The 23,816-nt window shown below is 39.5% G+C and overlaps 1 protein-coding gene across 1 annotated transcript; it reads left to right on the forward strand.

Moving 5' to 3' along the window:
* The first annotated feature begins 1,222 nt into the window (after nucleotides 1-1,222).
* Nucleotides 1,223-22,742, forward strand: LOC134749086 (voltage-dependent calcium channel subunit alpha-2/delta-3-like). Its single transcript, XM_063683989.1, has 30 exons — nucleotides 1,223-1,482; nucleotides 1,864-2,125; nucleotides 2,597-2,774; nucleotides 3,269-3,400; nucleotides 3,792-3,982; nucleotides 4,243-4,371; nucleotides 5,019-5,132; nucleotides 5,700-5,815; nucleotides 6,203-6,332; nucleotides 6,686-6,778; nucleotides 7,228-7,368; nucleotides 7,616-7,708; nucleotides 7,874-7,897; nucleotides 8,351-8,377; nucleotides 8,742-8,822; nucleotides 12,594-12,668; nucleotides 15,104-15,211; nucleotides 15,844-16,106; nucleotides 16,317-16,480; nucleotides 16,872-17,003; nucleotides 17,157-17,353; nucleotides 17,440-17,589; nucleotides 17,853-17,972; nucleotides 18,277-18,429; nucleotides 18,661-18,790; nucleotides 18,924-19,090; nucleotides 19,194-19,364; nucleotides 19,449-19,550; nucleotides 20,225-20,353; nucleotides 22,123-22,742. Exons 1-30 carry the CDS (start codon nucleotides 1,223-1,225, stop codon nucleotides 22,249-22,251), a joined length of 4,161 nt encoding a protein of 1,386 aa, XP_063540059.1. The 3' UTR covers nucleotides 22,252-22,742.
* The last annotated feature ends 1,074 nt before the right edge of the window (nucleotides 22,743-23,816 follow it).

Raw genomic sequence — 23,816 nt, forward strand, 5'->3', positions numbered from 1 at the left:
ATTTTATTTTTATTTCTTAAAATTCAGGACAATAGCACACAACTTTCACAACTTTATTAAATAAGAATGAGGTCAAAATCTTTCTAGCATCAAACCCGCGCACGTGTATTATAGACGCGCCCACTTCAGACAAGGCCATCGCATCGCGCCGCGCCGCGCCGCGCCGCATTGCGTTTGCGCGAAGAACGCTTATAGATACTTCCATACGTATCAACGGTTTGTTTCTTCGCAGTTCGCGTGAGCCGCCGCGTCGCTTCGTGTCGCGCCGCGCCGCATCACTTCGCGTTCGCGAGTTGTTCGCCTACGTAAGACGGTGCGTACTGATAATTCCTAAACCTAGATTGTTAACACGTTACGAGTCTCCCCTTGTATGCGTGTATGCTTAGACACGGATCCGTGCGTGTGAATCTAAATCACACTCAAAATGTTAAGGTCACTTTTTCAATGATCAAAGACAGGCCGCACACGAGGGGAAGGGAGGGGAGGGGGGAGGGGGAGGGGGGGGAGGGGGAGGGGAGGGGAGGGGAAGAACCTTGCTGTTATGGAACTTAAATATTGACTAGTTGTTTCCAACACCGCGAAGTTTGTGAATGAGCCAAAGCCTCGTAATGTAAGTAGGTCGTTTCATTGACTGCCTGTTCAGCAAAGAAAGACGTAAGTTTCATCCTGATTGTGGGAAATAAATCGTTTTGGAATGAGGTTGGTGAGATTTTCGGGACGGCGCCAGGACGGCGGGCGCCGGGCGTCCCGCCGGGGGAGTCCGCGGCGCGGTGCGTCTAGTTCGGCAGACACCGACGACCGAGCGACGGCCGAGGGATTAACTTTACTGCACCCTGTATAGTCGTGTAACTAGTGCACGTGATGTGAATTAGAGATATATACCGACAATCTATAGTGCAGTAAAATTTAGTGGTGAAGTGATGAGGAGACTATGATGTTATAAATAAATATGTGAAAATATGGTTTAAAACGGTAACATAAAATAATGTTAGAAATCAGAAAGTGCCAGTGCCGCATATGTTTTGTTTTCGATAAATACAAATAATTATAATTAAGTACATACGTTCAATTAAATTATTGTGTTCGTATAGTTAAACCTCGCATGTTACCCTTCCTAAAAAGAAAGAAAATATAAATAATAAAATAGAACTAGCAACTTAAAGTGCGTATATGTATATAGTATAAGTATAAAATTTGCAATTAAACTCAGCAATAACCAACTATGAAAATAATATTTCTACTAGTCGTGACTATCGTCCAAAGCACACTGTGTGCCAAAAACGCCAAACCGAAGCCTGCCAGCGACACGCGATCGTTAGAGCAAATAAAAAAAGATCTAGAAAAGCACGAAGAGTATTTGCTAAGTATCAGCAGGAACAGAACCAACTCCACACCCCTGGGAGTGAGCGATCTGGGCGAAAAACCGTATGTTAAACCACCGACTAAGCCTGAAAAGAAATACAAGATTATTTACCCAGACCTGTGAGTATTCATTGATATGGTTGTGATTGTCACAAATAAATGTCTATTATCTTTTGAAAAGTTTCCGACATTTTCCAGAAGTTCTAGGTATCCTTTTACCGTTGCCAAAACACCGAGCGCGATCAGCGAGTTGCAAATAGCGTTAATCGGGTTTTTAACTACGTTCTTACACATTAATATTCGATCAACTATAGGTACGAAAGTGAACACAAAACAAACTATCAAAAATAAGAATAAAATCAAATTCTGTATTTCCCTAACTGAATGTTAGAACTTCGCTTCACTCTCGTAGCGCTATAGTGTAAGCTGCTGTAAGCTGGTACCTAAGCAAAAAAGGCTAGCTTTAAACCATATTTTGTTAAACAAACTAGAATTTTACAGAATTCAAAAATGGGCTCAAAACATAGCTAAGAAGCTCCACGCCACAGAAGAATACGTGGTCCGCCGGGAGGCGCTTTTGTCCCGCTTCAAAAACGTGAAGGGCGGCAAGCGAGATGGTGCCGCCATTGTCAACAAGGCCGCCAGGGCTTTCTCAGACCTGCTGAAGAAGAGAGCAGCGGCTGCGGCGGCCATTATGAAGAAGGCTGAGCAGTTACAGAGCAAGACTAAAGCGCCGAAGGGTTACCAATTCAAATACAGCTATGTAAGTCTCGTACCTAAATAGTGTAACGCGACTCCGACTTGAATATAAAATATAATCAGAATCGTAATGGAAATAGTTATACGTAATATGACATATATAGGTATATCTACTTAAAGAACTTTAGATACCTATCAAAGAACAATCATTTGACTAGAGGTGGCGAGGACCAATAAAATTTGACGTAGGTATATCGTATAATTTTTTTTTTTAATTAAAGGAATAATGGAAATATTTACCGTATATCGACCATTAATTCGATGCCCTTCAATTATTTTCCAAGGTAGAATAAGCTCACGACATGGAACGAGTAATTTATTTACACCCCTTAAATATCTCTATTTTAAGAGTTGGACACATTTTACCCACCTTATTGCTAACATTTTTTATTTGGATCACTTGTGGAGAGGCAAATGCATCATAACATCTTCAAGTTCAATCTATCCAGTAACAAGTTACAAAACTTTGTCACAGAAACTAGGTGAACCAAAACCATTTCCAAGGAAGCCAGACGGACACGATTACTACTTCGTGAAACTGATGACGTGTCGCAGCCAGAACTACGAGATGTTGCACGACAGCGCACACTTCGACGCCAAGATGTCGCTTAACTCCAGCAGCGTACATGTCTCCACTGAAGTGTTTGACTGCGGTAACGTACACAATTTACACATCAATAGTACAAGAATTGACCGAATGTTACCAAAAGTAATATGGGATATATATACATATGCACTACAATGTAGTTATCCACTTTGCCAAAATGTCTCCGCAACCATCCTTAACAGTCTATAGTCGATTCAATAGTTACTTTTAGTGGTAAGGCTGCTTGACAAAGAATTTCCTTCGTACAGTCGCCATCAGATATATCGGAGCGGCCGAGGCGCTCACAAATATCTGAACACGCCTCTATTGTCAAGGCGTTAGAGTGCGTGTTCAGATATTGTGACCACCTTGGCCGCTCCGATATATCTGATGGCGACTGTACCTTCTTACAGTGACAATAAGCCTTAACGGTTATTATATTGATTGTCACTGTAATAAGGTACGAAATGGTCCAAAGATAAATTTCTTGGACTATACGTGCAGGCTTGTCTTAGGAGACTACCATCATTCCTCGCTGCTATGGTGTTTTTTTTTTTTCAGATCCAAATGTCCTCAGTGACATGCACTGGTCAGAAGCTCTAGACACAGTGTTCCGAGACAACTACCGCCAAGACGCCTCGCTTGGATTCCAATATTTCTGCAGTGCCAAAGGCTTTTTAAGACATTACCCGGGTAAGTTTATTGGAGAAAAGGTATACAGTGCCCTTGCCTTGGTCTTGGCACTCTTTACTTGGCTGGATAGGGACCGTATCCCAAGATTTTTTACATTGTGTTACATTTTTCCATTTTCATTTTCATATAATCACGCCTTTTTCCCGGAGGGGCAGGCAGAGACCACGGATTTCCACTTGCTATGATCCTGACATACCTCTTTCGCTATTAGCTTTCTTTTTATTTGCCCGGATAAAGGAAATATATAATTGTGTATTTTGTGTGCTTTCATATTCTTTTAACAAAAACACAGTATACACGTACACGTATACTGTGTATACACAGTATACACGTGTGTATACTGTGTATACACAGTAATACATCCTTTAAATATAGTACTGAACATTTTCAGCTGCTTCCTGGGAATCAATGCAGAAGCTGGACTTGTCACTGGACCAGGAAGACGATGAATACCAGGACATCAGCCCGACAGGAGTGTACGACTGCCGCTTGCGTCCGTGGTACGTGAGCGCGGGCGGCGCACCGAGGGACATCCTCATCATGCTGGACGCGTCAGGCTCCATGTACAACTCCTCCAACAAGGTACTATACTCGTCCCTGGATTATGAGCAGGGCATTAGTCCGACGGGCATGTACGAGTGCCACTTGCTTCCGTTTAAAAAAAAAAATACTAAGTGCCTAATTATAGTTATAGGGATTTAGGGATATGGACAAAACACCTTCTTAAGCCCTTTCGTACATTCGAATACAAGTCGCTGTCGTAAATTTTTTAAGATGAGCTAAATACCGACATAGATAAATATTTGTAACTATGATTACTAATACTTATGCGTTTATTTAAGGTCATAGCCGAACAGTTCATCTTAGCGTTGCTCAGTGCCCTGACTGATGATGACCACATTAATGTGCTGAGGTTTAACATTACGGTCACGCCGATCATCCCCTGCTTCGGTGAGGACATGCTCATATCGGTAAGTATAGACGGTTGATTAAACTTAATACCTAGTAGCACATTTAAACTGAGCACAACACAAAGTACTCGGTGGAACTGAGAAAATACCTACCGTTCTGACACTGGCGTCCAGGTGCCTCACTTACTGTTAGACTGTGAATAAATAAAAAGTTGAAGAATAATTTCTACACCGTTACTTATGTATTCAGTGTTAGTTAATATTTGTAAATTGTAAGTGTAATTGGTGTAAACCGTTCTTGTAAATAAATAAATAATAATATTTAGGTATTAGCATCGGAGCTCAGGTTACGGCCGCAACAATATGACAACGGAATTTTTAAATTCGCTTTTTTTTCGTACTGATAAGTAGCAAGTTCTATAGACAACTATATAAAATATGATCAAAGGGTTTGTTAAATGTAGGTATCAGCATACAAACTTTACATATACAAATTTATTTTGACATTTAATTATTTTATAACTGTAATATCTTTAAAAAGAGATACGAAATGCCATGTATTCAAAAAGGGCTTAGTAGGTTATTGAAATGAAATGAATAATGCATTCAATCAATCTCATGTACATATAACAAGCAAAAGGGAGTACCTTCACAGCGCTTGCATGAATAATTAAGCGAGACAAATTTTGTTGAATTTATTTTTTTAGGCGAACCACATCAACACAGCAGCCATCATGGCCTCGATGAAGTACCTGCTGTTTAGGAATGAGACGGACATGACTGTTGTATTAACGCATGCAGTACGCACATTACAGGAGCAGGTAAACTCATTGGTAATATCAACTTTAATATACAGTAGCGGAAAATACACTTTCATAATTTTTTCAGGTACATTTGCATAATAATTTTAGTCGTCGTCGTGAATGAGTCGTGATCATGATACAATCATTGTTTACATGATATAAAGTCTAATTTCACTAATTTTCGAATGAATGCTTGCAAAAAAATAGCAGTACGATAGATTTTTTCCGCTACTGTTATATAACGTACCGGGGGCCAATCAGTATTAACCAGCTTCTAAACGGCTGGTCGTGGTAGCTCCACTAATTGGCATTTGATCTGCCGTAGAGTGGTCTAAGGGTCGGTTGCACCAAACGAACCATCTCTGTCCGTTAAATAGTTAGCAAAATTTTATTGTGTGGGAATTTTCATAGTTCTCTGCTGAGTGATGTTGATCAAATGATCAGTCTGTCAAGTGTGGTTGGTGCAACCCGCCGCCCTAAGAAATTAAATGGAAAATGGAAAATTTCGGCCTCTTAGTCGGAGGCGTACCTATTGATCGGTTCAAATATCACCAAGTCAACTATTTTTTTAAATTTTCATTTCAGCGGGAGAAGCCAGGGCGCCGCCTACCCTGCCAGCAGGCGATCGTACTTATCACAGACACCTTAAACGAGAATATGACGGAACTCTTCAAACTATTAGACCCGGATGGGTCTATACGGTACGAGCATTTTTTAATTTTCCTGTCGAGGCTCCTCATGTTATACAATGAATGTCCAGAAAACAGCGTTGATAGTTCTGACCTTAACGTGCCTGCGCCATATTTGGTGGTGCTGCATGTGACGCAGACATATTAGGTCGAAGAGGTACGGAGCAAATTCGGCAGTGAGGGTAGAAAGCGTAGTAAAACTCGACCACCTTCAAGCTTAATTCAAACTTCTAGAGTAGACTTAGCTGCAATGGCTACCTATAGCATCGCACATTGAATCCGAGTGCTCAATCTTTGACTCTCTCATTTTATAATTTTTAATATCAATTTAATTTGCTGTTCCCATAAAGATATACTCTTCTCAAAATAATCGATCGATTGTCACCAATATGTCTTCAGGTTGTATGTGATCTGGCTGCACGACCCGTACGGCGTCAGAGACAACACCCGCGAGTATAGCCTCCAGCTCAGTTGCACCCGAGATGGCTACTTTGCGGAGCTCACCACACACGCGGATGTCACGGAGCAGGTTATTTATCTAATCTATTGCAAATATATTCACATTTGATCATTTGTAATTCATTATTTATATACCCCTTGGGGTCCCTTCTGGGTATTATGCCCACTAAAAGTACCCATCAGGAAATCTTTATAAACATAGAGCGTTGTTTCAGTCTGATGATACATGGAACTCAGCACTGATGTGGCGTCGGAAAGTTTACAAAATTGCGAAATTTCCTCATTGAAAAACTTGGGAAACTTCTCATGTTTTTGTATAGGGATCAATATTCTCCGTTTCGAAAGAACTATACTAGAAGTCGGCTATGCTAACTATGCTAACAGTCAAGCCTTTAATATATAATTTTCATTTGTTTTGAACAGGTTTTGCGCCTTCTTCAAGTGCTAGAACGTCCTCTAGTGGCGCAGAGGAAGGAACGCCTTACGGTTTTCAGCGATGTCTACGCGCATGTCGAGGTACTTGAAGGTACTCTACATATGCTCATAAGCATGCTAGTCCCGCTGCCACAAAAATCTTCGAGATTGGGTACCTTTAAATATAGTTATGCAGAATACCAGCCAACCAGCACGCCTTTATGAAAGCAGGATGATCACATCAAAAATTGCTGGACACTTACAACTACCATGTCTTTTATTAGATTGATATTCAAACTGCTATGGCATTTAAATGTTCAAGTAGTTAATTATTCTTTGAATAGGAGACTAATAAATCTGTTACCTGGAGCTTAAAACAAGAGAATACCTTAAGAATACAAGGCCTGCCTCTAATCGCGTACGTTACTTGACAGTGAAATGTTAAATCTAGAGTTCACCGTTAAATGCATAATTTCCCAAACACTTTCATGATATACCTATATATTGTATTCGTCATATAAATAGAACTGCTTGTATTTCACTGCTCTAAGGATCCAAGACGCAGTGAAGTCCACTGGATTGAAAAAGAGAACGTAGAACAGAAGGACCGCTACTTCGCACTGCGGCGTGACAAAAAGAAACTACTCGATCCGGAGCAACTTATGAAGGATTACATGCATTCAGTTAAGTTAGTAAGTATTTTCTTCTTGCAAAGTTTACTCATAATTATAAAGCCGTGTCAACATTTATGTATGCCGATTATTTTAGAAGTATTTTATGTGGCTAATACATTATGGTAAGTACAGCCTGTAACAAGTAGTGGATAAAAACAATTTACAAAATTTACTGACTGGCTAAATATAAATATATTTTGTAAATTGCAGTTCTACAAAAAATATCAGTTTTGTACCTTAATAATATGTTATTTCTAAATTTTAGGATCAATACGGACAATACTATGAAGGCCTCGATGTGGACTATCGCTTGCAAATAAGCGTCTCTGTACCTGTATTTGAAAACACCACTTTGGAGGTAAGGACCACCAATAATATAAGGGTGATATGGGATTTTCTTTAAATTTGACATTTCATAGCGTATTTTATATAACAGAATTAGCTTAAATCTTAAATGGCTCTACTAATAAAGTATTGCTGTAACATCCAAAATACTAACATACGCGCTTTCATTTCTTTACAGAATGTTACCATCACTCTGGCCGAAGTAAGAGTTTATTTATTTATCTAATTATTTGGTCGAAATTTAAATAAATATTAGGCTATATCATTTATTTTAATTCAATTAATCACTGCCACAAAAAACTACGAGATCACCATTGTGTATTTATATTTATCTAAATAGCTAGCCCGATATAGAGTTAATAATTTGTTATGGTTTTGATCTTATTTTGATACGATTTTGAAGATCGCTCGCGCTGATTACTGCATGCGATATGAAGTTAATGTCGTGCGTGAGATGTGCGCCAATCAATCCCCAAGACAGCCTTCAAGGTCGTGTCAAAACCAGTTCACAGCACAGTTTCAATAAAGGTGCAAAGGAAGGTAAGGTAGAGAAAACAATAAGCTCTAATCTCTTTTGTACTGTACAACTTTTGAGTATGATGAGTGATGACTGTACCTAATGAAAATGATTGAAACGTTTTATTTTATCTTTTAGGAATTACAAAGGCAAGCAACACGAACGGTAAGTTGTGCCTCTCTTTTGTAAACATTTATATTTTTACCACAGAATAAGTAATAGTACTACCGTACAGAAAGGAAACTTCCTACAAAACCGAAGTTTGACAGCGATTCAGGGACAAATCATGCTGTCCCTTTCTTTACTATCCCTTTCGGCTATTAGGGGTTGTCAAAATTCAAGTCATTATCTTTTCTGTGGTCGAGCACGCAAAGGGACGTCAAGTTGTGCCAACCCTAATAATGCCGAACGGAGCCGATAATGCCCGAAAGGAGGAGTTTCTCACCACTGTTTTACTCGACTAGGGTTACAGCAATTTATAATTGTGTATATGTCTGTATTATTCAAAGGTATTTTAAATCCGTTGCAGTACCCAGTCAACCGCCTTCTCGGAGTGGCAGGAGTTGATATACCTATCGATCACTTGAAGCTTGTCCTGCCCTTCTACCAAGTAAGTACCTAGTTGGATTAGATTCTCGATTATAAATATTACCTATTATATACCAGTGGCTCTGTGAGCTAGACGTCCTCGCGACCCGACCCCCATGGCATCGCTAATCTTAACCCTAGCCTTCTAACAACATTTCGTGAGAAACGGCTGAGAAATGCAAGAAGAACAGCCGAACAGTATAGAGTTAGGTCACGCTTACGAGTAATTTAAACAAAGTAGTTATCTAACTATCTATATGTTGATGGTACTTAAGTACAGTAAAGGATGCTTCAGTACTTTGCATGTCACAATTATCGCAATAATCTAATATTTTATTGAGCGCGTATTGCGCGTGAGTTCACAAGTGTAACTAGATGATAAGTTGATAAAATAGGTGCGTTTAAACTTCCGGCTATTACTACGAAGTACTCGTATAGCTTAACCTGTTATTTAATTCCTTGCCAGTGGAGTAATCGCTACTTTTGGTTATTCTCTAACAGAGACTGCGTTACTGTAGAAGAAAGGCGAGGAGTCCTACACTTCTCTGAAATATGTATGTCTCTTTTGCTAAGTCATACATATCTCAACTCAAAGATTTATCTTGGATTTTATAAATCTATTCTAAAATGGTTTATGTTGCATCATGACAATGACACATTGCACATTATCATGGACCGAGATTAAACACCTATACGCCATTATGTCCAGATACAATATTAACATATTGCGATAATGACGTGATTGCATTGCATAGATAACACCTATCGGGTATCGGGTGTACTTTGTGTTTTCGTTATCAAAACATATACACTCACGTGTTCAGCCATGACTTTAAACAAGGCACAATTAGTAATAAACAAATTCAAATAGTTACCTGAGTGAATCAACTTTAAGAACACTCGATTTCGTGTCCCTGGAAACGATCTGATCAAGTTGTTAATTTTAATGTGTTAAATGAATAACTATGCCCGTGTAAACTAAAAATTAAAAAAATCAACATGGTTTTTTAAAAATCTATTTTTCTTTGCTAGGGAGTCTAAAACACGAAATCAATGTTCTAAAAGTTGATTCACCCACCTACGTTTTGGTGATTCAGTTGAAGAAAAGTCACATCTCCCGAAAGACCAATCTAATTCAAACCTTAAATCAGATTGCTACCTTGCCCAACCTTAAATTAAATTGAGACGTATGTGGCCCATAAATCGTAATATACCTGGAAAATTGTTAAAAAGCCCAGGCCACACCGGATTCATATGCAGCACGTCTCTGGCTCCCTTCCGGTTCGTAAAGAATTGATGTACTTAGGTAGGTATGCATAAATTCAATTTCAATTTCATTTTATTCAGAGACCAACTGCATATAGGCGGAGGTGCATACGCATCTGGCCGCGTAGCCAACGTGACAATCGTTAACGCTCCGTAGCGCATCGTAGTCATCTCTCGCTCTATCACTCTTCCATACTATATTGCGATAGTGACAGTTGTGGACCGCGAGCCAGGCGCAAATTTCGTCAGTCATCGCCTCCCGGGCAAAAACTCGTGTAGCGGTTAACGGCTATGTATGATGAACCCTCGTGAACGTCAGCTGCAGCTCCGTTGGTGGGTTGAGGAATGGCAGCCACCGAAGCGCGTAACACGGTCTTTCCACCGCGATACAACCGGCTGACGATTTGTTTTATTAACAATAGCATCTAAACTATCATCTGACAAAGTATCAAACGGGAGGCGATGACGCCGATGACTGAAAAGAATTTTCTTTTTTACATGTTCATGTGACCAGCTGACAGTCTTTCCACAGCGATACAATCGGCTGACGATTTTGTTTATTCACAATAGCATCTAAACTATCATCTGACAAAGTATCAAGCGGCGATGACTAAATTTTTTTATAGACTATAATGGAATAGTTTGAGGAATGCCTCAACCCACCAACGGAGCGGCAGCTGACGTTCACGAGGGTTCATCATACATAGCCGTTAACCGCTATACGAGTTTTCGCCCGGAAGGCGATTGGTCATGGAAATCTGTTCCTGGACCGCGGTCTATTGTGTTTCCTTCGCTACGGAGCGTTAACGATTGCACGTTGGCTACGCACCCAGGTCTGGCCTAGCCTTCAGCAAAAGCGGGCGCACATTAATCTATAGGTACTTTTTTAAATATAGGTAATTCCAATAAATTGTACGTCATTGCATTACTCATCCGAGATTTCGAGATTCCACGTATCGTAATCTAAAAAAACCGCACTGAAGTGTATACGTGTAATAATGTACCTCTCCTGTGGGCTCTTGTTATCGCTATTGATTGATATCTCTTTGTCATTAATGTTTTTCATAAAACGACCGTGGAACATATTTTCCTTATTTGTGACATATTTTCATGTAGCCAAAAAAGCAAATCCTTGTCTATAAATATTTCAAATCTCACCTTATTATAACAAAACGCAAAGGGTGGATGAATATTAAATTATCTTTGAAGAGGTTTTGGTAATTGGCTTTTTTTTGTATGCATGATAAAATGTAGGCATACTTCTTACAAATTATGTTGTCGCGTTTATCTGGCGCTATGCTGTCTTGTAACATACAAGCACAAATGTTGTATAAGGTTCACTGAATTAATTTATTTTTTAAATATATTAATACAGCCCGGCAGTTTGAAGATGTCATGCTCGCTTTAGTCTTTGCTTACGGTGGCGTCGTTGATCGCGTCGCCACTTTCCCAAATGAAGGTTGAGGGAGACGATGGCTGAGAGATACGCGTCATACTCGTGAACGGTTGCTGTTTGTGGAGACCGGTTTAAGCAGTGTAGGGCTACATGTTACGTTTAAATACCTATGTAACTACTTTTGAGTGGCATTAAAGTGAAACACTTCATTCGGTTCTTGTCTGTTTGTCTGATTTCATTTCTCGTCTTTTAATTACTTATATAACTTAAGTCTTGGAGACCCTTTACATCTCCAAGGATAATTTGATGATCATTTGTTTTGTTTGTTGTGTGATATGTATTTAATCTCTGACACTTTTACATTTCTAAACAATTTTAGTATTTGTCTGTTGTTTGTATATTTTTTTATTATAGTTTTTTTTGTGTAATTCGACGTTTAGAGACTGGATACATCTCTTACAAGTATATAATATTTCATTGATTCCATATTTGTAATTGTATTTTGTAAATTTAGGTTATTTTTTTGCTTAAATAAAAATTTGACATCTAAAAGTGCTCTTGTCGCCCATTTGCTGAATAAATGTTTGATGTTTGCAGATGCTGGTATTTCGCAACTAAGGAGTCATTGAAATATCCTATCGGTTTATCCTACTAATTCTCCTTGAAATAATAATTAGAGATGGCTTAGATAATACCTTCTAGAGCGTTTTCAAATTGTCCGATCCGATATCGGATGTAGGATCCGACATCCACGTAGTCCGACCGCGGGGGCGCGCCCGGGCACTGTCTTTAGCAGTCACGCACACTACAACAAGCATTATGCCTACACATACGCACACAAACAAGTATTATCGGTCGGACAGCTGACGGGGGGCTCCGACATGGCTGAATTTATCGGAAGCGCCTTTTAAGATATCGGATGTCGTAAGGCGCCTATTATGACAAAAACAATTTTTTACGTCATTTATCGTTTTTTAGTCATATACAATGATTTATTAAATGCATAAATAAATACAGAGAAACACATATATCATTTTACTTCCTATCGACATCCGATATTGGATCCGACAATGTGAAAACGCTCGAAGAGTATTAAGTCGAGTAATTGAGAACATTGGTTTTTCATTTTAGGTGGGTGCCGGAGGTAGACTGTTCATAATAGACCACAGAGGAAATATTGTACTGCACGAAAATTTAAAGCCTACGGTGAGTTTTATATATTTATTTAAAAATTTAAATCAGGCAACAAGGCCCATATTACAAATACCTTACAGACTAACATATATATATATATGGATTTTATAGACTTAAAAACTAAACACTACTTAGGTTTAGTATATACGCGTGCATACCTAATCACGCTTATTTCTCGGAGAGCAAATCAGACATCACGAATTTCCAATTGCTAGCCTAGCTACGATCTTGGCATATTTCTTTCGTGTCTCGCTACGAGGTGCTACGCCGTAGACCGTAGCAAATTAATATCGTAGGTACTTATGAAACAAGTTACTGTTAATTTTTTTTGGACAAACTTTTATTGCCGACTGTACTTCTTTTCATTTGCATGTCTATCAAGTACTTTTAGAGACCTTTCTCATCAGCCTAAACTCGGTGTGTACGTATATGTACTAACGTGTATTGTGTTTTTTCTCCGAGAAGTTCCGTTTGCTACGTTACAACTGCGTCATCAGATTAGCTCCATCTCAGCATATGATTGCATTGTTATCAAAATTAAGGAAGTACTCCAAATTTAAACTGAATCAGATACCATAAGTGGTTAATATTTAAGTTACAAAATTTGAAGCACATTTATTATATAAGTACAACTGAGTTGCTTAACTTCCAACTCGGGTAAATGTCAGAATATGCGGTTTTGGTATTAAGAAAAGGTAATAGGGTAGATATTTGCTGAGAGGGTCGAATAGATTTACTCGAGTTTGAGGTTAAGCGGCACAAGTGGCACAACTATACGCAGTGAAGCTAAATAAAACTGCGTACCTACGCGTCATTGAGTTATTAACGGGATAAGAGGGGCAAGGGGGCTTACAGCGAGCTCAATAAGGTATGGTGTTTGAGTTTGATTATTATTACTATATGTAGAGGAGCCATACCAAACAATGAAATTTAATGAGGGCTATCTTTTTTTTGCTCACCAGTTGGCGCCTCTGTTGATGGTGGTCCAAAAGACTAAAGAACAGGTGTCAGTCATTGAAGTGACAAGTGACATTTGACAATTCGAACTTGGCGAAGACCACCATCCACACTAGCGCCCCTAACGGCGAATTCATACGCTTTAGCCCTCATTGTCGCAATCGAAACCTTTACCACGCGACCAAAACCTCGTAAGCGCCGTAAATTTCATGGCGCTTACGAGTTTAGGTCGCGAGATTCACACTCCGCTTCTTTGGTTTGTTGTCAAAACAACAAGTCATAGCGCAAAATACTGGTTCTCTGTGCCGGTTCTATACTTATTATTAATAGTTCAATGGTACTCGTACGCGGGGACCAAAGACCATACAAATTCGAATTTAAACTGTTGTGAGACATACTAACATTAAATAATTTCACGGTTTAGACTCACTTGTTTTAGTCACTAGCGCGACATGTTCATGTTGCTTAACCATACAAATTGTTCTATAATTTCATCCCATGCGTCCGTGTTTATGAAGGAATGGCAACGTATTTTTGTGCACTGACCTTAAAGCCACCACGGCCAGCACTATTTACGTACTATCCTGGTTCCATTTTCGTTCTTCTAAAATTTGTTAGGGTTATGGCACTTATGGCCGGACAAAACCTCACTAATAGCACAAAAAGCACACACACGACACGCGCCGTGTTAGGCACTTACAAAGAGCATATAATCACTGGCACTTACGATATGCGGCCGGGATTAATCTTTTAATTTGAAATTAATCCAATAATTCATTAATTCACATTTGCACTGACATTATGACGTATGACAATTATTTTATTTATTTCTGCGTATGGCATTTTCACAATTTTTGTAAAAAGTTTCATAAATAATTTATAATGGTGGAAACGTGGTAGAAACGTTGCTACGGTTAAGTTTCAAATATTCCACTAAACTAGATTAGATTAGATTAGATACAATTACAACATTTAAATTTAATTGTGGTGCAGGGTACCTATTCAGATATTCATTAAATTTGTTCTTTAATGTTATTAAGAAAGATGGTATTTAAATCAACAACAAAGATCTGTGAAGTTTCTACGTGCTCCAGCTGGTATCATTTAGTAACTATAATTACTTGTAGGTTTCCGCTGATCAAAGAAAAACAGAGCAATTTAAAGACTTATTTCTTTAACTTCCTTCCGCCTGCTGCCGCGGGTGCACTGAGCGGGCGGGGCGCACGCACGCGGGTGCCGTTGCACATATTGTAGGTAAAATCGTTGCACACGTCCTCGCCAGTTAGCGTTGCTCATACTATTTTTCATTAACCCGCTCACCCGCTCCGTGCAACCGTGCCGCGCCAGCTAGCGGATGCCCTTTAATTTCTAATTATAAAATCGGTAATCTGATTTTATGAGTATCAGTTGCATTTCAAGGAACAAAAAAACACAAGAAATATTTAGGTAGGTACTTTTTAAAAATTAACACCATAACTTTATTATGTCAGTTCGATGGCGATATCCTGAAGCCGGGATATCGGACGGTGGACTTCCTCGATTTGGAGCAAGAGGCAGAAAGTCATGTACCAAGACCATACCCTGAAAAATGGATTAAGGTAATTATATTTTTTCCGGCAGCGTATGAAACAAGAAGTTGCAATCAAGTTTGATTACCTCTATATTGATTGGGTCACTAAGTGGCAAAGCCGCAAAATAGATAAAAAAAATGAAAATATTTATTTCCGACACAAGGTGTCCATATTTTTGTCTACAAGACTATATTAGTACGTTACAATAAAACATATTATTCCATGCTATTATTGACATCGTATATTTATTTCCCAACATTTATTTTACTTTGTGATGAATTTTTATCTGTATTGACATTTGTATATAATAAGTGACGATCATAATATAAATTCGTATAGATTAAGTTAAAATAATTTATAATGTAATTTAATATTATGAAATAAATAAATCTAAACCTAAATCTAAATCATAATACTATATAAAAATAAACATTTTAAAGTAAATATATTTATCCCTTTTTATTGTGTGACGTACCATATTATTACAATCTATAATTTGTAAATACAGATGTCAATCACAATGAAAAAAATCAACGATGATCAACTCTGGCCAACGTGGGATAAACATTTTACGTTAATAATCAGACACGTTAAATTTTTCTGACAAACTTACTAACTTAAACTACGGTTTCATAAAAAAACCGAACCTTTCCTCAAAGTTCCGCAGTCGGATCCTAATCAACCGCACCGAGGGCACCGAAACTCTCGCCGGCAAGTACATCTTCGAGCACGCCATGCGAGCCCTCATCGAAGAACGGGAATATCACTGGCGAAGAGTGCATGATCACTACACCGTTGTGGCCGTCTTGCCTCGGCATCGGCAGCCTCATGTCGTGCCCACGGCAACTAGGTTTACACAGAAGATGGCGCAAGAAGCTGTGAAAGCCCTTACCGATCCTGACTTTGTTGTCCATCCAGATTGGTAAGTCATGAATCATGATCACTACACCCGTAGTGTTTACCGTTATTCCGAGAGCAAGTCTCAGGAATTTTTTACCGTAAATGTGCTAAATATTGCCTGCCATGTCAAACGTTGCCTGGCTCTAACATCTATATATAGGCTAAGGTAAATGGCTTAATGGTCTTTGGCTTCACTTCTGAATTGGCACCTCGACTTGTTTTAATATTTCAGGTTATACTGCCAATATGTGCACAAAAAGTTCGAAAGTCCGAAGCTAGAGCTACTCGAATTCTTGGAACGTCGTAGACACAAGTCCAACTTTCCCATGAAAAGACTGGAACACGTATTCTCACCTTTTCTTGACGGGTCTGGTGACCTGGAAACATCTTATCAATGTGAGTACCTATTTAGATTGTTGTGTGTGTGAAAATTGTGATTTCATAACGCGCTCATTTCCTCATGTTTAAACGTGACACGCGCACGTTCACACTTGGCAAGCATTAAGTGGTGAGTGAGTAGGTATACAAGACTGTGTGCGTACGAAATCGGCTTGTTATGAAATCACAGTTTTGCCTTGAGCGATCCTACCTCTGTCCTTCTTTCAACTATGTGGCTATTAGGACTGTGGACCGCAATTTTACCTTCCTACTCTATGTAGTGACTAGTTTTGGGTCACCATGCCCAATGCCCGACAATACTTATAAAAGTTGGCGCCGATATCTAGATCTGAACTATTCTTTAACCACTTTCTATAAGCGATATTACTAAAAGACTTGTAATTGAAAGGTGACGAAGAGTTGATGGCGCGAGTGTCTTCGGATGCGATCGCGACCGAGACCTGGGCGAGTCGCCAGGAGGGGCCTGGGCTTAACTGTACTGAATGCTACTTCGGCTCCGTCACCGCTTTTGTGGCTACGGGTGAGTGCTTATAATCATTCGTCCCTGACATACTTACCCACAAATACTTACCGAATTTGAGCTTGAAAAAATATTTTAGGAATTCAGGGAAAAAGAGGTTGGTTAATGGTTAGATCCTGGGTGATGTTATGTTAGTTACTTATGTGTTTTTAGAGAGCGGGTTAACGCGTTGGCAGCACTGGCACGTTACCGGGTCAGTAAAGCCCCCGGACGGCGCACTGTGGGCGCGTGGGCCTGGCGAACCGTGGTACGTTCGAGCAGCCGCTTCGCCCGGCACGCTCATCGTTCATGCTCCAGTCGCACCGATCCGGCTAAGAAGGACCACTATGACGGACGCATGGCCGCCACCGGTAATATATACATACATATACGTTTTGATATACCTACACGATTCACATACATAAAGTGTTTAACACTTTTTTCATTATACATACAGTTAGGAGAGCAATCAAAATGGCTGACAGCAGCCCAAGTGCTGGAGCTGCAACGAGAGAATGAGTCGGAGAAGGCAGTGGTCGGCGTCGTGGGCTTCCACTTCCATCCGCAGTACTTAAGAGACGTGCTGAAGGAGTTCACTGACTTTGATGTGAGTCAAATATCTGATAGATACTTAAATCTACCATAGCATACCTCTTTTACAGAGAGACAAATTGTGATCTTCCATTGATCCTTACAAAATATATTGCACAACCCCAGTCCCCAGGGCAGCTACCCAAAGGTTGCCTGACACAGATCACTTTTTTTAGTAATAAAACAACCTTCAAAGATTAAATAAAGATACAAGCGTTTATCTTAAAGATAAAGATTTGTCAAAGCTTTCGTTACAAAATCTTATTTCCGTAATTTCAGTATACCCAAGATGAAGACCCTCTGCACACGACGTGCGACGGCATTTACTGGTTGTGTCTGCTGGTGGACGACGGTGGATGGGTCGTGGCAGCCAATGGAGACACGTACGAAGATATGGAGGTTATACAAAATGTTTCTTTCTTTAACCGGATTCTATAATCCGAAATGTATACAAGATACAAACGTTAACGCCACTGGTTAACGCCAACCTAAATGTAGGTACTTATCCGAGTGCGAACACGAGTAACATTTCTTGTGTCGTGTTCTCTAGAATAACATTTGAATTCGTTCGCTTTATTCTAAATTTGATCCAAGAGTTTCGGCATTTCTGATCCGACAAACTTCCAGACACGAGAGAAGTACCACATTAAAAAGAAATTAGCGACTGCACTTTTGGCGACCCAAATATTTCTTGAATGTTTAGAGTCATGAGGTGCCCCTCCGGCGTCATCTGGCCACGCTATACCCGGCGGCCATGACAGTTCTGCTGAAGCAAAAGGTGTTCGAACTCAACTGGATTCACGACTACCAGGCCGTGTGCTTCCCTCCCGCGGAGGAAGAGATGTCAGCGGGTCCTGTAAGTAAATCTGCTTTCAGGGCCAGGTAAGATCTGTTTCGTCATTAGGTATAGGAACGTTATGACTGGTTAAATAAGGGAAAGGTTTTCGACCTCACCTAAATCCACGAGTAGGTACCAGGCTGAATGCTTTCCTCTCATAAAGATCGTGAGTTTAATAGTTGTGTTGTCATAAAAATTTCGCTATCGACATTTCTAAATAGGTGGGACATTATAATGTATTATTTTCAGATGATGCCTTCAATACTGCGGTCAGTGTGGCACGCCACGAAAACAATAGTTCGTGTGGCAAGCGAAGCTCTCCTTATTGTGGCAGTATCAACTTATGGTAAATTCTTTTCGACAGAGCAAAAGCAACGATGTTAAAAAGTAGAGGCTCAGCGTAAATTTCATTACTTACCGAGGTTTATAAGCAACGCTGTAGTGAACAACTGGCAGTATTACTGAATTGGTAATTTTGTTAACGATTCTTAGTGGACTCTGTCTCTTTCAAGCCTCTCTGGTATCTGGTGAGACCGAACTCGAAAAAGAAAAGCGACGTAGAGCAACAAAAAAGAGCTTCGAGCGAGAGACCTTCGACCGTCTTTTCGACGAACGCGTGCTCGTCAACCGAACCAGGATCGCTGCGTGCGATCGATCTCGACCACTTTACGTGTTAAATGTAAGTAATATAGGCTAATAGGAAGCTAGAAAAAACAGTAATTAACTTCAAGCTACAACTCAACTCGGCTCTAACTAAAAATTCGACCACTATTCTATTTCAGCGCGCTAGAGCTTCAAAGGCGTTTAGCCGTCCAGTCGACGAGACCACTTGCGTGTGGCCGGTCGCGGGCGCACTGCTACCTCATACTAACTTGCTTCTATTGGCGGTCTTCAAACCATGCATGGAAGCAAGCGTACGGACCCCGCCGCCCGACCCTATGATAAACCAGAAGGTAAACAAAACTTTATTGCAAGGACATAGAGTTTACAACCCGCTGGTAGATGAGACGATTTGCGCGTGAGCGGTACCATGTGCATTGCTTTTACCTCATACTAACTTGCTTCTATTGGCGTTGTACAAACCCTACATGGACGCAAGCGTACCGACCCCGCCGCCCGACCCTATGATCAACCAGAAGGTAAACCTTTCTTACAGATCTGATATGATAGGCTGGCGAGATGCTTCGCGTGAGGCCGATCGCAGGTGTTTCGCTGTCACGCATCAACTGATTTATATTGGTGATAACCATACATGGATCCAAGTTTGTATGCCGAGCCTACGATCAACCAAAAGTTAAAGAAATTTACACAAGAATAAGGATTGCATTATTTTAGCTGGTAACCTAGTAACCGTCACAATAGTGCAAGGTGTACGCAAAAAAAACGCAAATCGATGTACAGTTTAGCCGTTTGGCACACGCATAGGTACTAGAGGACAACAAAAAAAATTGAAAATTGTTTTTGTTTTAATTAAAAAAATGTCTGAAATGTAATGATGTGATGTAATGATATTTATAGAATCGCCTTAAAAAGCCCCTTCATATAGGTCTCTGAATATTTTTTCCCATACAAAAAAAATTACTCGGCACTCACAAAATTTTGTTTTGACCTTTATTATGCGTGTGCCAAATGGCTAAACTGTGGTTTGTGTGGTTGTGGTGTCGATATGTGTTTTTTCTTTGAAATTGGGCTCGTACGGCTTCCACTACAAGTGTACCTAGGTCCTGACGGATAGGTAGGTACAATTAGAGAATATTTCGGATTTCCATTTTTATTACTCAGTTATTCACCTGAAACCTTTCCTTTTAACCAGGTTGCGACAGAAGACGAAGACGAGCCTAAAACCGTCCCGTCAGCAGCGCTGCTGGCGTGCGCGCGCAACGTCGTGCCGCTAGCTACTCGTCCGCCGCACACTGCCTGTTTCCCACATCGTTACCAAGAGGTACAGAATTCTTGAACCCTTTGACCGCTTAAGACGTCAACTGACGCGCGCGGCTACAGCCCAATATCAACCATCGTGTGATCGTGCATTGCGAAAAGGTTCACGATGACGCGCCGCGCACGATAGGCGTGACAGGAAGTATCATGTTCGTATGTATACCAACATATTTGTTCTCAAAATTATCTTTAATGTTGTAAAGGCAAAAATACATTGAATTTAGAAGAGTTGTAAAGTATAAGAAAAGTCTACTCTTTGAGTTTAATAGCTGGTGGATGGCACTGTACGACGCCATGTAAGCCATGTTTTTAACCGACTTCAAGATTTCAAAGGAGGAGGTTCTCAATTCGGTTGTATGTTTTTTTTTTTTTTTTTTTAATGTTTGTTACTCCATAACTCCGTCATTTCTGGACCGATTTTGAAAATTCTTTTTTTTATTATAAGTATATACATACAGATTGGTCCCGTTTTTGTCGAAAAGCAGTTCTGATGATGGGATCCATGAGGAATCGAGGGAACTCCTCAAATATTAAAGGTTATATAGTGATTTTAGTATTTTCATCAACAAATCAAGCACTTACATTTAAAAAGTGACATTTGATGAAGTGGAACTGCTGATGATGATCAGAACGGAACTCTTCAATGACGCATAGTTCACGTTTGGCGATTTGTCCTCTTCGTTATGTTTGTTAAGCAAGTTAGGTTTTCAAGAAACATTTTTGTCAAGTTCGAGTTCTGATGATGGGATCCATGAGGAATCGAGGGAACTCCTCAAATTTGAAAGGCATACATATAGTGACTTTTGTATTTTTATCAACAAATCCAGCATTTCCATTTTAAAAAGTGACATTTAATGAAGTGGAACTGCTGATGATGATCAGAATGGAACTCTTTAATGACGCATAGTTTACGTTTGGCGATTTGTCTTCTTCTTTATGATTGTTAAGCAACTTAAGTTTTTAAGACATATTTTTGTCAAGCTAGAGTTCTGATGATGAGACCCACGAGGAACCGAGGGAACTCCTCAAATGTGAAAGGCATACATACAGTGTTTTTTGTATTTTCATCAACAAATCCAGCATTTACATTTAAAAAAGTGACATTTGATGAAGTGTAACTGCTGATGATGATCAGAATAGAACTCTTCAAAGACACATAGTTTACGTTTGGCGATTTATTCTCTTCGTTATGGACCCAGACCCAAACTTGGACCTGGACTTTTTATTGAACTGCGATCCTCACAGAACCGAACTGCTATCAGAAAAGTGGGTTAGGTTAGGTTAGAACTGTGACCCTTACAGAAACGAAATGCTATCAGAACATTAGGTTAGGTTAGGTTAGAACTATGACCCTTACAGAAACGAAATGCTACTAGAAACCTGGGTGGTTTTACCTCCTTTTAGTTAGACAAAAGATGCTGTCTTTTTCATTTCATTGTCTGGAATCTAAGAGTGCACCATCAACAATAAGTGAACTTTCAGCGGCCTCCCCCATTGAAGTCGGTTTTTTATTCTTAAAAATTATGTAGTAACTGGAACTGGATTGTCAATCGTCATTGTCAACTTTTGACAACCAGAGTTACCGCATTGTGTACGGAACCGCAGTGAAATGCTATTTAATTAGGTGAACTTGTTTTAGCCCCAAAACTAAGCAATTTTTTTCCTAGATATAGGTATCTAATAGAAAATAATTTCTTTACCAACCGCATATATATCATGGGTGGTAGGCTTAGCAAAGGTAAAGTTCGGTAGTAAAATGTATTTATTATCCAGGAGGAAGGCTACCGGCAGTGCGGTCCGTGGCTACCGGACGTTGAGCAACCAGACGAGGATTCTGCCTACAACACTAACATCTCACAAATACTTTTGCTTCTAGCTCTTTCTGTGTGGCTAATTGTATAAAGGCTTTGGGTACATATTAAATTATTTTATCTACTAAGGTCAATTTGGTTCACCACGTTCGGTCTTCAGACCGGCTAACATATATTACAGGGAAGACCGTCATAGGGCAAGAACTCTCGTGTATATGTACATCGCTCAGACACTGTCAGAAAAGAAGAGCTTCACTCCTTCTGCTCTAGCGACCTAGTGGAGTATGTGTACAAACGCCAGTTCAATGCGACAAAAGAAAAAAAAAGTCGTTGTAGACGGCTTTCCTTTATAAAGGGTCATACCCACATTGGCCTTACTTCGTACACAAATGGGTAGATGACACATGTTGAGTTTTATAACAAAATCTAGTAAAATAGATAGCAAATGAGCAATTTATCACATAATGTGGATATAAAAATAATATATGGAAATGATAAAAAAATACAGGATCTAAGTTTCAAAATTTTAAGTTTTTTTTAACTTCCTAAAAGGAATTAAGAAAAGACACCATCCGACTCCTTGCGTTTTAAAAAAAAAAAAAAATTGTATGGCAACTATATGCATAAACGCAATACCTATGTCATCGATAAAATCGCATTTTTACTTATTTTCCATATATTCAAGATGGGCTATCAGTGACCTTGACGTCACGTTCACTTATCGTTTTGTTAGGAGCGTTTCGCGAGTGAAGTACGACTGTCGGACTTTGACTATCATTTCTGATTTTTGTATTGCTTTAATGCAATGGGTCCCATATAGATAAGCCGCGGCCGGCCAAGAGCAGTTAACCCTTAAATGCATAATGATGTATATATGCATCGTATATTTGATGGTTTTTTTAAATACTATGATTTTTTTCTTTATTTTTCTCTCAATCTATACAACATGACACATCTATTTCAATTTATTAAAAAGTTATACAAAAAATCATGCATTTAAGGGTTAAAGCTACTAAAAGTCAGCTACCCCTACAGAGTAGGTACTTTAAATTTTTTTTATCAGGTGGGTTTCATGTAGCCGGCCACCGGATCTACTCTCTGTAAGATAAACTACAATCGGCGATAAAATCTTGTATCAAAAATTATTATTTTTTATCAAAAACTTTGACAATATTGAAAGTTTTGACCAAAAAGTAAAGTAGGCAAGTTATTTTAGGCTTTGTCAAAAAGGAATATTGACCATAGACACTTCCGTCCTACGAATATAGCCGGTAGCAGCTTTTCTACAAGATACCCCAGCGGCGGTGGATTTTACAAGCAATGTGCACCGCCCACTGCAACTATTACTTACTAGTATTATAACTGTTACGTACAGATGGCGCCAGTATTGTCACTAATTACGTCCTAATTGGAGTAAAAGAGAAAGATGTCTGCAATTTGCGAACTTAGGTGTTCGCGGTAGGCCCTCAGGTTTCCCAGATCAGATCAGTCACTCAGATTTTTTTGGTATTTTATGCCACTGGTAAGCTCATGAACTCATGAATGTTGAATTGAATAACGTATTAAGAAAAACGTTTCAACAAACTAATTTTTGACCAACTCTGGCCCCATCCAACAAAAAGCATGAAACTTTATGCGTGCTTTTACAGATACAAC

The sequence above is a fragment of the Cydia strobilella genome, chromosome 17 (assembly GCF_947568885.1).
Source record: "Cydia strobilella chromosome 17, ilCydStro3.1, whole genome shotgun sequence".
NCBI lineage: Eukaryota > Metazoa > Arthropoda > Insecta > Lepidoptera > Tortricidae > Cydia > Cydia strobilella.

Coding starts and splice junctions, on each gene's coding strand:
- LOC134749086 (XM_063683989.1), top strand. CDS start 1,223: ATGAAAATAATATTTCTACTAGTCGTGACTATCGTCCAAAGCACACTG. Junction 2,126..2,596: donor ACCAATTCAAATACAGCTAT/GTAAGTCTCGTA, acceptor ACTTTGTCACAG/AAACTAGGTGAACCAAAACC. Junction 20,354..22,122: donor TCCCACATCGTTACCAAGAG/GTACAGAATTCT, acceptor TTTATTATCCAG/GAGGAAGGCTACCGGCAGTG.